Below are 12,982 nucleotides of genomic sequence, written 5' to 3'. Positions count from 1 at the left end.
TTTGCGTGTTTTGTTCCTACTTCCTCGAATTTAATTCAGTTCAGTATGAAAATCAAACTAGGTAAGAAGCTAAAACATGAATATAAGAATCAGTACGACAGTCAAAAGTGTCAACGTAATAAAGGGTACATATATATTCGAATGATGCAAAGATATCTTATGGCCGTCATCAGCAGTTCTTCTAGTTTTGTTTCATTACTTCTTTCAACACTATAGAATTAAGAAGGAAAATAAATTTACAAATTTACTCAGACTACAAGTCAATACAAAATCTTACTATAATTGACTCAACTAGACATCGACTAGAATTTCATTTATGAATTTAATTTTTGCTTTCGGAAGTGCGAGTAATATAAATGGTGGTTTCCCGAGTTGTAAACTTGTAATATTCAGTGTGTGACTTGGAACATAGAAATAAGATATGAGATTGTCATTAGATTAATGAATTTTAAATTCTTTAATTGTTTGGATAGATAAAATTGAAATGGATTTCAAATTATCTCAAATCTTATCATTTCAATAATACCTGTGATGTATTTTAAATTCATATTATAAGTGTTATTTGAATCTCATACCTCAAATTCCTTCCAAAATCAAATCATTACACAACTCGAATTTTAAGACAGCAAACCAACACAGTTCATGAATTGAGTGATAGGCAATGCAAGCCTCGAACCAAGTGAGCGGATAGCAAGGAGATGCTAAGCAGAAACAAATCGCAAATATAGGCCAAGTTTCACCTTCTAAAACCATTGAAATCGCTCGTTTGTCCCAATGCTCCCGAATTTTTGGATCCAACCCTATACTGTTGTGCCACCGTTCAGGATGATCAGTCCCATGTTAAAGGACGATAGAAAATCATCTCATTAGAGAATGGCTGGTTCATAAATATTTTTCTCTTAGGCATACATGCACTCAGATGCGGTTTCAAGAAATCATATGCTCTGCCAGTTGGCTGGCCATAATTTACACCAACTTGTTGGAGCAAGAGATTTGATTGATGACAGCAAGAGTGTTTGCCACCATTCTTATAGGTTAGTCATTTATCCGATTCCAGAGGAACCAACTATCACATCTTAGTTTCAGTCAAGTGCCATGGAGGCTGCCAACAAGGGAAGCATACACAGTATCATCCGGTGTTAAACCGCTCGCTTTCATCTCATCAAAAAACACAAAAGCTTCATCCGATCTCCCCTCTTTTGACAACCCTGATATCAATGTTGTGTAAGTTACCACACTCGGAATCAAGTTCTTCACTGGCAACGCTTTGAACAATTTCATAGCCTCGTCGACATTACCGATTATACATTCCCCGTGTACGAAAGATGTATATGTAAAAACATCTGGCGTCAGCCCCTTATCTTCCATCTCCTTTTTAAGCGTATATGCGTCTCTGAGCCTACCTTTTTTGCAATATCCGTCAATCAAAGCATTATAAGTCACTTCATTCGGTTTCTCCCCCATTTTTTCCATCTCAATAAACACTCTCTTAGCTTCTTGAAATTTGCCTTGCTTGCTATATATATCAACCAAAGTAGTGTAAGCAACAGTATTTAGTGTGACACCTTTATCCACCATAGACAATAGCAATATCTTAGCTTCTTCAAGCTGGTATGATCTGCATAAGGCATTAGCAAACATGTTATATACATATACATCAGCTTCAAGGCCTTTCCTCTCCATAACACATTGCAGTCTCCAAGCCTCATCCATCATCCCTTGCCTACAATAACCATCTATCAATGTATTGAAAATTACCCGATTCATGTCTACTCCTTTCCTTTGCATATCTTTGAGCAACATTTCTGCCGCCTCCATTTTCCCCGTCTTACACAAGCCATGTATCAAAGATCCATACGTGTGGGAATTCGGGACAATGCCCTTGTCCACCATCTCATCAAACAATGCAAATGCCCTTTTCAGGTCACCCAACTTACCATACAAATTCATCATCAAACTATACACATGGACATCGGCAGGCACATCCTGCTTATTCATATCATCAAACAGTTTCTGCGCGTCTTCCACCTTGCTAGATTTCAAACACCATTGGATCAAAATCGTATAAGTAGAAACATTGAAATCCACCCCAGATTTCTTCATTGCATCTAAGGTTTCTTCAACACCCCTAGAATCCGATTTCTTGACATGAGCATCAATCAAAGTGTTAAAGGTATATGCATTTGGTTTAACACCTCTGTTAATCAAATCATCCATCAAATTTCTTGCTTTATCAACTTCATTTGTTTTACACAATCCATCAATCATAATTGTCATGGAATAAACTGTAATCTTCACATTATACTTCTGCATCCTCTGAAAAAAATCATACAGTAGCTCGAATTGATTGCTTCTCTTAAAAGCAACCAAATAAACCATGCAAGAACGTTCTTCGATCTGGAACCCTTTATTTACCATGTACTCAAAAACCTCTAAACCCTCGTGAATCATTCTGTTATCAGCGTAAACCCTGAATAACATATCGAAAAACTTAGCTTTAACTTCCATTTTTTCGCAATTCGCACTCACCAATAAAGCAATATCCGAAAATGGGCATCTGAGATTATCAGCAACAGCGGAAGTCAATAGATTCTTGGCCTCGGCAAATTTCCTAACTCCAAATAACCGTAAAATTAGGGTTATGCGAGCTTCAAGACTCTGTTTTTGATTATTTTCAGACAGGTTTTTTCGCACAAATTTGAAAAAACGCAGGCAAGAAGAAGCAGGTACCCGAGGATTCGAAGATACGAGGTTGGTTGTGCGGGAATTGACATTTGATATCAAAGATGTTGAAAGATGGATGGATTTAGTGCTTGAATTAATCCGGGTTTTGGCAATTAAATTGGCGGCTACTTCATTCGATTTTGAACAAAAGTTGGGGCTGAAAACTTGCTTCGCGGCGAGGCTAAATTTCAGGCGAAACATGGAGAACCAACTCCGCACTTGGGCCGAAACAGAGGCCGGCGGGTAACCAACTGCGTTGCAGAATGAATTATTTAAATTTATTAAATAATCATTACTTTAGCAAATAAACTCCTAACCTCAAAAAGTCCTTCGCAGGCAATTTAAAGAATGATGGTTTCAGCCTGATTTATTTTATCAATGTTTTTTTAATGAAAAAAATTTGTGTGAGACGGTTTTACGGATCATATTTTGTGAGACAGATCTCTTATTTAGGTCATTAATGAAAAAATATTACTTGTTATGCTAAGAGTATTACTTTTCATTGTGAATATCGGTAGGGTTGACCTGGCTCACAGATAAAGTTTCGTTAGACCGTCTCACAAAAACCTATTTTTTTTAATTTAGACGTGTTCACGGTTCGGTTAATAGCCGGAACATAATCGAACTATTAAGGTATGATTTTCATAAACTAAATTAAATTGAACTCAAACCAATCAAAACCGGTTATATTTTAATATAAAAATCATGAAAGATTTTTCTTAAAAATAGAAATAATTTATTGGATTTTTACTTTATATTATATCATTAATGAATGTTTAATTTGGTAAATTGATAAAATATGATTTAGCTAAGCACATCTGCCCCTAACTACACCAACCCTGACTACAAGCACAGGAATAACCGAAGTATTTTACCTATGATGACAAAAAGGAAATGATGACTGAAAATGAAAGATCGTATTTCATCCAACAAATATGGAGAAGAGCGTGTGGAGTGCACCCATAATATCATAAGATGCGCACCATACATGTCAAAACGGGTTGACGGGGCGGGCCAGCCCGCAACCCGCCATTAGGCGGGGCGGGGCGGGCCTCTAAATGGCCAACCCAGCCCAACCCACCTTGGGCCGCGAGCTAGGCGGGCTAACCCGCTTATTATTTTTTTTAAAAAAAAATACTAAACAGTATTAAAATAAACATAGAAGAAAAATATATTTCAGTTAAATATTTTCATAAAAAACTTAAAAACATTGAAATAAGACATTGAAAGCATACAACAATCAACATAATACATAAAAAAAAATAAAGTGTTTATTCTAATTCACACAAGATTTCATCGTACACATGTACTAAAAATTAATTCATGTAATATTATGTTTTCAATAATACAGATAATTACTTTATTTACTATATTATTTTGATAATTCTGAATTAGTTCGAGTTAAACATTAAAAAAAGGGAGGGGACTGAAGAGTATAACATCTTCAAAAAAAAATAGAAGCATATAGATTTTACCAGAGTGATTGAAGTTAGGCACATCAGAAAAAATAAGGAAGAAATAGGAATTTCTATATAAAACTTAAAAAAATAAAGTTCTACCCTAATTTGGCGGGCCAGCCCGCAACCCAAACGGGCTCAACCCATTTGGCCCGCAACCCAAACGGGCTCAACCCGTTTGGCCCACCTCCAAACGGGCTGCTATTTTATCAACCCAACCCGCTCAATTTTATGGCGGGCCGGTTTAATGGCGGGGCGGGCCGACCCGACGGACCTGACCCAATTTGACAAGCCTAATGCGCACCAATTCAATCATTACAGCAAAAGCCAACATTTGCAGGGTTTCGCTAAATTTATAAGAGACTGCCAGACCTAAATATACAGGTCATCGGCATCGGCGGCGGCACTGTTGGGAACTGCAAAAGGGTCTGTCGCAGCAACACCAGCACTGTTTTCAGGGAACCGGAACTCTATTCCAAATCCTCTAGATTGCTGGCAACGTCGGAGCAAATGCCTGATATTTCTGAATATCTGAATCACTGACGCTCCTACCCTCAAAATGAGCTACCTTGATCTCCGATACCTCGTCTTCACCATACTCCTCCATGGCCTCCGGATTCTCGCTTCATCTCCTCTCCTTTTCAATGTCCTTCATACCAAGAAAATACATTTGAAATTTCAGCCTATTAATCACACGTTGAATGCAAAAATGGATAGTAAAAAACACTTACCTTCTCAATGATCTCTCTGATGGCTTACTTGCAGGCACGTTGGCATATTTCAGTAATGTCGGCACCGCTAAAGCCTTGAGTGTACTGAGCTAGGGCTCTCAGGTCGATATCTTTTATAATGGGAATTTCCGTAGGCAAGATTTGAAAATCTGATAGCGGGATTCACCGTCAAGAAGAGGGATGTAAATCAATTGATCAAGGCCACCAGGGCTGAGGAGCGCAGCGTCAATTATATCATAAACAGAGTCTAAATTTTTTTTAAAAATACAGTATTAAATGCGGAACGTAATGGAATACATTCTAACATACTTATCAGTATTAAAGTACAAGTCTTGTATTATATACAATCATTCAAAACTAAGGTTTAACGACTACATATCAAGTGTTTAAACCCTATCTCTAATCAAAGTCCGTAGTCTTCACTCTAATCACGATCTCTCTTCATCTCCTCGACCCTGAACATGTCCCCACCTGTTGCATGCACACATACAAACACGACAACAGCCGGATAATTCTGGTGAGAATATAATCTCAGTATAAATCAACGGACATGCAATCATATAATCAATATAAAACATGAAGCAGATATCAGATATATATCAAAATCTGAAACATAATTAATGTCAAACCATCAATCATACTCGTGACTCCACGACTCAGACTAGACTCAATCCTAGTCTAGGGATCCCGGTTTCCAGACGTTGGTATTCCTATATCGACCAACAGTAATAGAAGAAACTTCGATTCTACCACGTCGATATAACCAAACATCCGGTGCCTTGACCTATCCATCACAGACTGTGGCACTATCGCCAATACACTATCTTGTGACATCGTGCAATGTGCCCGTGGCGATCCCACCACTATCAGGGACCTCTGTCACAAGATCACTAGTCTAATACTCATCTAATACATGCTTCCTATAAATCAATAGAACAACATATAAAATCAAATCAATGCATATAACAACAATAAGTATGTGATTTAGGGAAACTCGAGTATATCCTACTTGAGTCGATCTCCTAATACCACATTGACTTATATCTTTCGTTCGTAGTCTCGGTCTAAAGCAATATCAGTTCTGAACTCAAGACTGTCTCTGTAAATCTGAAACGACATATCGAGAATCATAATATCAACCTTCCATTCTCAATTCAATACTGAATCTGATTAATCTGGATTTAATTCAAATCGCAGCATAATGGCACAATCTCAGTATCCCTGTCAATACCAGATCAACAGACATCAATTACAAATCATAACTTATACCCGATACAATCTGTAATTCATTCATAATCCAAATCTGTCCGATTTCAAGTCAATATAATCAGAAAATCATAACAATTCCATAATCAGTCTGTTTTTCAATTTGACTTCGATTCTACGATGTCTAACATATCCAGAACACCATATAATGATCAAATAATAATTCCTCTAATATCATAATTTTAAATGATAACAGAACTCAATAAAACTTATGTCCAGTTGTAGCTGTTAACAAGAGGAGTACAGAAATGCATTCGGATTGAAAATCGGATAACCGAATCTCGTAAAATCACCAATCTATTGTACGAAGGATTTTGACAAATCTCTGTAGCTTTTCCTCGGTTCTTGCTGATATACAATGAAGGAAATGAATCTTATATATCTCCAGCAAACATGGCAAAGACAAGTGTCATATTCAATTCCCATAATTGCACTTTAGCCCCTGAAGTCTTAACTATTTGCAATTTGGTCCTCAATAACTCTTTTTAATTCCATTTCAATCCTAATTAATTACAAAAACCATGGAATCTAATTCAACATTCCAAAATTCATAAATTAAATAATATCGGATTAAAATGGTAATATCTCGGACCTTACAATTCTCCCCCTCTGAGACATGATTTCGTCCCCGAAATCGTAGGCAGTCAAATCATATCAGATAAGAAGATATAACAGAAGCTAAAATACAAGACTCACATCAGTGAAATAACTCTGAGAATTCCTGTCTCATATCTGATTCAGTCTCCCAAGTAGCTTCTTCAGTGCCATGACGAGTCCATTGCACTTTCACAAGAGGAATAGTCTTCGTTCTAAGTCGCTTTTCCTTACGATCGATAATTTGGATCGGTTTTTCGACATAACTTAGACTTTCATCAAGCTCGGCCTCGTCTGGATGAATAATGTGAGAATCATCAGGGAGATACTTCCGCAGCATAGATACATGGAAGACATCATGTATCCCAGATAATGAAGGCGGTAATGCGAGTCGATAGGCACGATCTCCTATCTTCTCAAGAATCTCATACGGACCAACGTATCGTGGAGACAACTTCCCTTTCTTGCCAAATCTGACAACTCCTCTGAAAGGTGAAATCTTCAAAAATACTATGTCTCCTGCATCAAATACCAACGGTCTGCGTCGAATGTTGGCATATTTGGCTTGTCTGTCCTGTGCTGCCTTCATTCTTTTCTGAATCAGTTTCACTTTCTCTGTCATATCTTTGATCATATCAGGTCCAATCTCAGGAACCTCAGAGATATCATCCCAATACAGAGGGGATCTGCACTTCTTTCCGTACAATGCTTCAAATGGAGCCATCTCAATACTCGTCTGATAGCTATTGTTGTACGAAAACTCGCAAAGTGGCAATGCCTCCTGCCATCCAGTGCTAAAATCAAGCACTACTGCTCTCAGCATATCTTCCAGTGTCTGGATAGTCCGCTCTGACTGTCCGTCGGTCTGTGGATGATATGCGGTACTCAGATGTAACTTCGTACCTTGAGCCTACTGCAAACTCTGTCAAAAGTGCGAAGTAAACCGAGGATCACGGTCTGAAACAATCGACTTCGGCACTCCGTGCAATCTGACCACTTCTCTGACATATATCTCAGCCATCTGGTCATATCTGTACGTCATCTTGTACGGAATAAAACATGCGGATTTGATCAGTCTATCAATCACCACACAAATCGCATCAGAACCTCTGGAGGAACGCGGTAACTGCGTCACAAAATCCATGGAAATGTGATCCCATTTCCATTCAGGAATAGACAAACTCTGTAATCCTTTCGACGCGAGCTACAGCAGGACGTAAGTTTTATTGAGTTCTGTTATCATTTGAAATTATGATATTGGAGAAATTATTATTTGATCATTATTATGTGTTCTGGGAATACTACACATCGTAGAATTGAAGTCAGATCGAAGAACAAATTGATTATGGAATTGTTATGAATTTCTGATTATATGGACTGAAAACCGGACAGATTTAGATTATTGATTGATTACAGATTGTATCGGATATGGGTTATGATTTGTAATTGATATTTGTTGATATGGTATTTACGGGGATATTGAGATTGTGCCGTTATGCCGATGATTTGAATTAAATTCAGATTAATCAGATTCAGTATTGAATTGAGAATGGAAGGTTGATATTATGATTCTCGATATGTCGTTTCAGATTTAAAGAGACAGTCTTGAGTTCAAAACTGATATTGCTTCAGACCGAGACTACGAACGAAAGGTATAAGTCAATGTGGTATTGGGAGATCGACTCAAGTAGGATATACTTGAGTTTCCCTAAATCACATACTTCTTATTATTATGTTCATTGCTTTGACTTGATATGCTTGTTCTATGGATGTATAGAAAGCAGGTATTAGTCGAGTGATCTTGTGACAGAAGTGCCTGATAGTGATGGGATCGCCACGGGCACATTGCACGATGTCACAAGATAGTGTATTGGCGATAGTGCCACAGTCTGTGACGGATAGGTCAAGACACTGGATGTTTGGTTATATCGACGTGGATAGAATCGGAGTTTCTTCTATTACTGTTGGTCGATATAGGAATACCAACGTCTGGAAACCGGGATCCCTGGACTAGGATTGAGTCTAGTCTGAGTCGTGGAGTCACGAGCATTGTCGACAGTTTTATATTGATTATGTTTCAGATTTTGATACATATTGCTGTTATATGTCCATGCTTTTATTTTTATCATATGATTGCATGTTCGTTGATTTATACTGGGATTATATTCTCATCGGAATTATTCGGCTGTTGTCGTGTTTGTATGTGTGCATGACAATAGGTGGGACATGATCAGGGTCGAGGAGATGACGAGAGATCATGAATAGAGTGGAGACCACGGACTTTGACGTTGCTATAGATAGGGTTTGAACACTTGATAGCTAGTTGTTGAACTTTCGTCTGTATTGAATGTATGATGTACAAGACTTGTACCTCATGTTATACTGATATGTATACTAGTATGATTTCCATTACGTTCCGCATTTAAAAAAAAAATATTTAGACCATGTTTATTATAATTGATTAAATGGTCCCAATGACGATTATGAACTTGATTAGAGTCCGCACCAATAATGAAAACCGTTTTCCATTTCGTCAAAAGTTGGTTCAATACTCGATCAGCAGCACCGCCTCCGTCTCCGACACTACTTCCTCTCTAAAAAAAAGGGGAAAACGGGAGACATGCAACTTAGGAAAAACGAAAACCAAGTGTAGCAACTACATATGCATATACGAGCCATGATATGCACCTGGGTCGCAATTGAGTCCAACTCCTCAAAAAAGAGAACACAAGGAGCAGATTGATGAGCCTTGTCAAAAATTTCTCTAACATTGGCTTCACTCTCTCCAAACCACACGGTGAGCAATTCAGGACCCTTGACACTTATAAAGTTTGCTTGACATTCATTGGCAATGGCCTTAGCCAGAATGGTCTTCCCACAACCGGGAGGGCCATAGAAAAGAACGGACATTCCGATCTTTTCAAACTTCTCGGGATGCTCCACTGGATACTGAACAGTTTATGTGACAGTGACACATGATGTCAAAAGATATGTTGAAGATACCATTCAAACTTTCAATATACAAAAAGTGGTAAGCACACAAAAAGTTATAGCCCATCATAATGTGAAGAATAGGTACCTCTTGGAGCTCACGCTTGACATTTTCAAGGCCTCCGACATCTTCCCAGGAGACATTGGGAACTTCAACAACCAACAACACCCATGATGCATGTTATCAGATTTAGCATTCAAACTCAAAGAAGATCAAACTACAATGGAAAGTTATGATACAAAACTCACAGTTTCACGTAGTGCAGAAGGATTGCTTGTTCCAAGAGCAGTCTGGAAATGTTCATTGGTGACAGCCATGGAATTCAGAATCTCTGCATCTATGGAATCGTCTTTCAAGCCATCTTCTCCCTGATGCATTGGAGGGCGGCTTCAGTGCACATAGTAGCTAAATCAGCACCAACATAGCCGTGTGTCCTTGCCAATTCTTTCCAAATCAACATGCAAAAGCAGATAAACTGATATCACTAGGTCATTGTGTAAAGTAATAATTGTATAACTCAATCAAAATTTCAAGAAATTTGAACTTACATCGTCATCAAGCTTCATATTCTTAGTGTGAATTCGAAGAACTTCCAGACGACCAACTTCATCAGGAACACCAATGCAAAATTGAAAATGACTTTCTCAAAAAAAAAAAAAATTGAATATGACTTAGAAACAAAAAACTAGGCATTGTAAAGACCTCTTATCTATCAATATAATAACATTAATATAGATATTAAACAATTTATTTGAATAATTATTAACATTTTTTATTGTATAGACCATTTCTATTAAATAACATGTTATGTTCAAAGAAACGTCAAGAGGGAATAAGTGTGTGAATGTAGAAACTTACATTGGAACGCAATTTTATTCACAAATTTAAGTTGCAATTTTCGAATAAAAATAACAATTATAATAATGTATACGCATCTATTTCAATTATTTTTTTGCTCAAATCCCACGAGCAAATCTAGCTACATACATGAATTTTAGCCCTCAAATCAACCACAAAACGCTCAAGATTCTTCTCCGAAGACCCGCCATCACCCAAAGAATTCCGCATTACACTACTCACTTTCTTGATCTCCTCCCTGAATTCCCCACACATCAGCCTCTTTATCTTCCCCGCTACTTCATCTCTCGTGACAGATTCGCCATCGCAAAGATTAATACCAATCTTCCAATCATCAACCACCAGTTTCCGATTCGTAGGCTGATCATGGAGCAACGGATAACATAGCATCGGCACACCATGCCACACACCCTCCAGCACAGAGTTCCACCCGCAATGCGTCAAAAAACCTCCAATCCCGGGGTTGGATAGCACAGAATCTTGATCACACCATGGCACGATCAATCCCTTCTCCTTAACTTTTTGCTCGAACCCACTAGGGAGCACATTCGTAGCATCAGAATTCATGACGACATTTGTTCTAACAACCCAAATGAAGTTTATGTCAGCAAGCAGAAGCCCGTGTGCTTTTTCTTGGATTACTTGTTTAGTCGAATGAACAAAGCTGCCGAATGAGATGTACAGAACGGAGGCGGGAGGCTTGGATTGGAGCCATTCAGTGCATTCTGTTTGTTGTGTTAGGGTAGTGAAAATCTTGACTTTTCTCGTGGAGAAATTTATCGCGGGGCCGATTGCATAAGTGGGCAGTATTTGGTTGAGGGCTGGCACCGTTTCGGGTTCTAGTTCTTGATGTTTAACAGGATGAAATCTGCATTTTCAATCTGCTCAAATGCTCGGAACAAGAGCTTGTGCTCCACTGTTATGTCCGTTTCGTGGAGAAATGTCATCAAGTCCTTTGTGCTGATCAGTTCCACTCCCGGGACGTAGGTTACGGTGTCCCCGCTCTTCTCTGAAAAAATCTCATCATTTTTATTAAAAAATCAAGGACAATTTACAAATTAGATATCTATGTTTATTTATTTGTAATTTTGATCTTTTATTTTTTCAAATTTCAGTTCCAGCATCTTAATTTTGTTTTATTTAAATTGATTTGTTGTTGATATAACTCTAAAGTGTCCAATCAAGTAAACAATTTCAGGATCGCATCGAGCTAAATACAAAACGCGTAAAAAAAAAAGCAAATTTCCCAAACTTGAATAACTTGGTGGTAAACATTTTTCAAGAACGCTGGAAGTCACTTGGTCCCAAAAAACCAAAACCAAGGAACTTAAACCAAATGAACCTACTTAATTAATTATCCCAATTAATAAACACATACTTAGCAAAAAAATTATTTCATAATCAGCCCAAAACGGGAGAAAGAAACAGTACCCTTTGGGAGAGGAAAGTGTCCATTTTTTCTCAGAAGGTCCAAGTGATAATCCAGAGCAAACACTAAAGCCGGCTGTGTCCAGAACGAAACATTAACCATATTATACTTGTTCGCAATCTCGGCATGCCATGAACTAAAAGTGTCCGTAATAAGAAACGGTTTGTAATCACACGATTTTAATATATTTCCCATCAACTCATCGACATGAACTACGAAATCTTGGATCAAGTGTTCCCAAAACTCGACAACGTTGGCGTCTCTATCAAAATCAAGAGGAAAACCATCGCTGAACGTCGTGTATCGAATGTCTAGGCCCGATTTACGAGCCTCGGAGAAGAGATCGATTTCATCTGTGCCTGTATTTTTGTGGGATTTTGATAACAAGTGGTGAACGAATTCTGTGTTGACGAAAGTGATTGTGAAACCTCTTGAAGCAAGATTAAGAGCTAGATCAACCAGTGGATTGATATGGCCCTGATAAGGAGCTGGAATCATGATTGCGTGAGGCCTGATTTCAACTGTTTCGGCCATTTCTTTTTTGTTGGATCAAGGGATGAATTATATTTGTTGATTAGATTTTATGATGAACTGTGGTTGCTATGTATTGATTAAAGAACGAAATGATTCCACAAGAAAGTTTAGCTGTCATCTTTTGGCTGAGGGTGGACTACTGAGTGGTTTACGACTGGCGACGACTTAAAAGATTTTAAAATGGTTTTATAAATTACACACGTGAGATGAGTATATCAGAACATGTTAATAGTTTAAAAAAAATATTTTTGATATAAAAATTATTATTTTTTAAAATTATATAAAATAAGATATCTATATTATAAAATTGATTTGTTAAGCGATTTCATAGCGTAATTCATATCGACAGTCAAAAATAATATTTTCAACTAAAAAAATAATATTATTTTCATGGATC

General features: G+C 37.7%; 1 protein-coding gene and 2 pseudogenes across 2 annotated transcripts; all 3 read right to left on the bottom strand.

Moving 5' to 3' along the window:
- Positions 1-522: 522 nt before the first annotated feature.
- On the bottom strand, positions 523-3,065 carry LOC142548524 (uncharacterized). 2 transcript variants are annotated; one of them, XM_075656884.1, is made up of 2 exons: positions 2,731-3,022; positions 523-2,611 (listed from the first exon to the last, which is right to left on the bottom strand). In XM_075656884.1, the coding sequence occupies exons 1-2, from the start codon at positions 2,772-2,774 to the stop codon at positions 1,087-1,089; spliced, it is 1,569 nt and encodes a 522-aa protein (XP_075512999.1). In that variant the 5' UTR covers positions 2,775-3,022; the 3' UTR covers positions 523-1,086. The 2 variants fall into 2 exon arrangements, with proteins under 2 accessions (XP_075512999.1, XP_075512997.1); XM_075656882.1 differs by having other exon boundaries at positions 523-3,065.
- Positions 3,066-4,553: 1,488 nt separating this feature from the next.
- LOC142548523 (cell division control protein 48 homolog A-like) lies at positions 4,554-10,156 on the bottom strand (annotated as a pseudogene).
- On the bottom strand, positions 10,031-12,720 carry LOC142548522 (UDP-glycosyltransferase 86A1-like; annotated as a pseudogene).
- Between the last annotated feature and the right edge of the window lie 262 nt (positions 12,721-12,982).

The sequence above is a fragment of the Primulina tabacum genome, chromosome 6 (genome assembly GCF_025594145.1).
Source record: "Primulina tabacum isolate GXHZ01 chromosome 6, ASM2559414v2, whole genome shotgun sequence".
NCBI classification, from domain to species: Eukaryota; Viridiplantae; Streptophyta; class Magnoliopsida; order Lamiales; family Gesneriaceae; genus Primulina; species Primulina tabacum.
The sequence above is the reverse complement of the archived record's forward strand: the minus strand, read 5'-3'. Positions and strand labels throughout refer to the sequence as shown.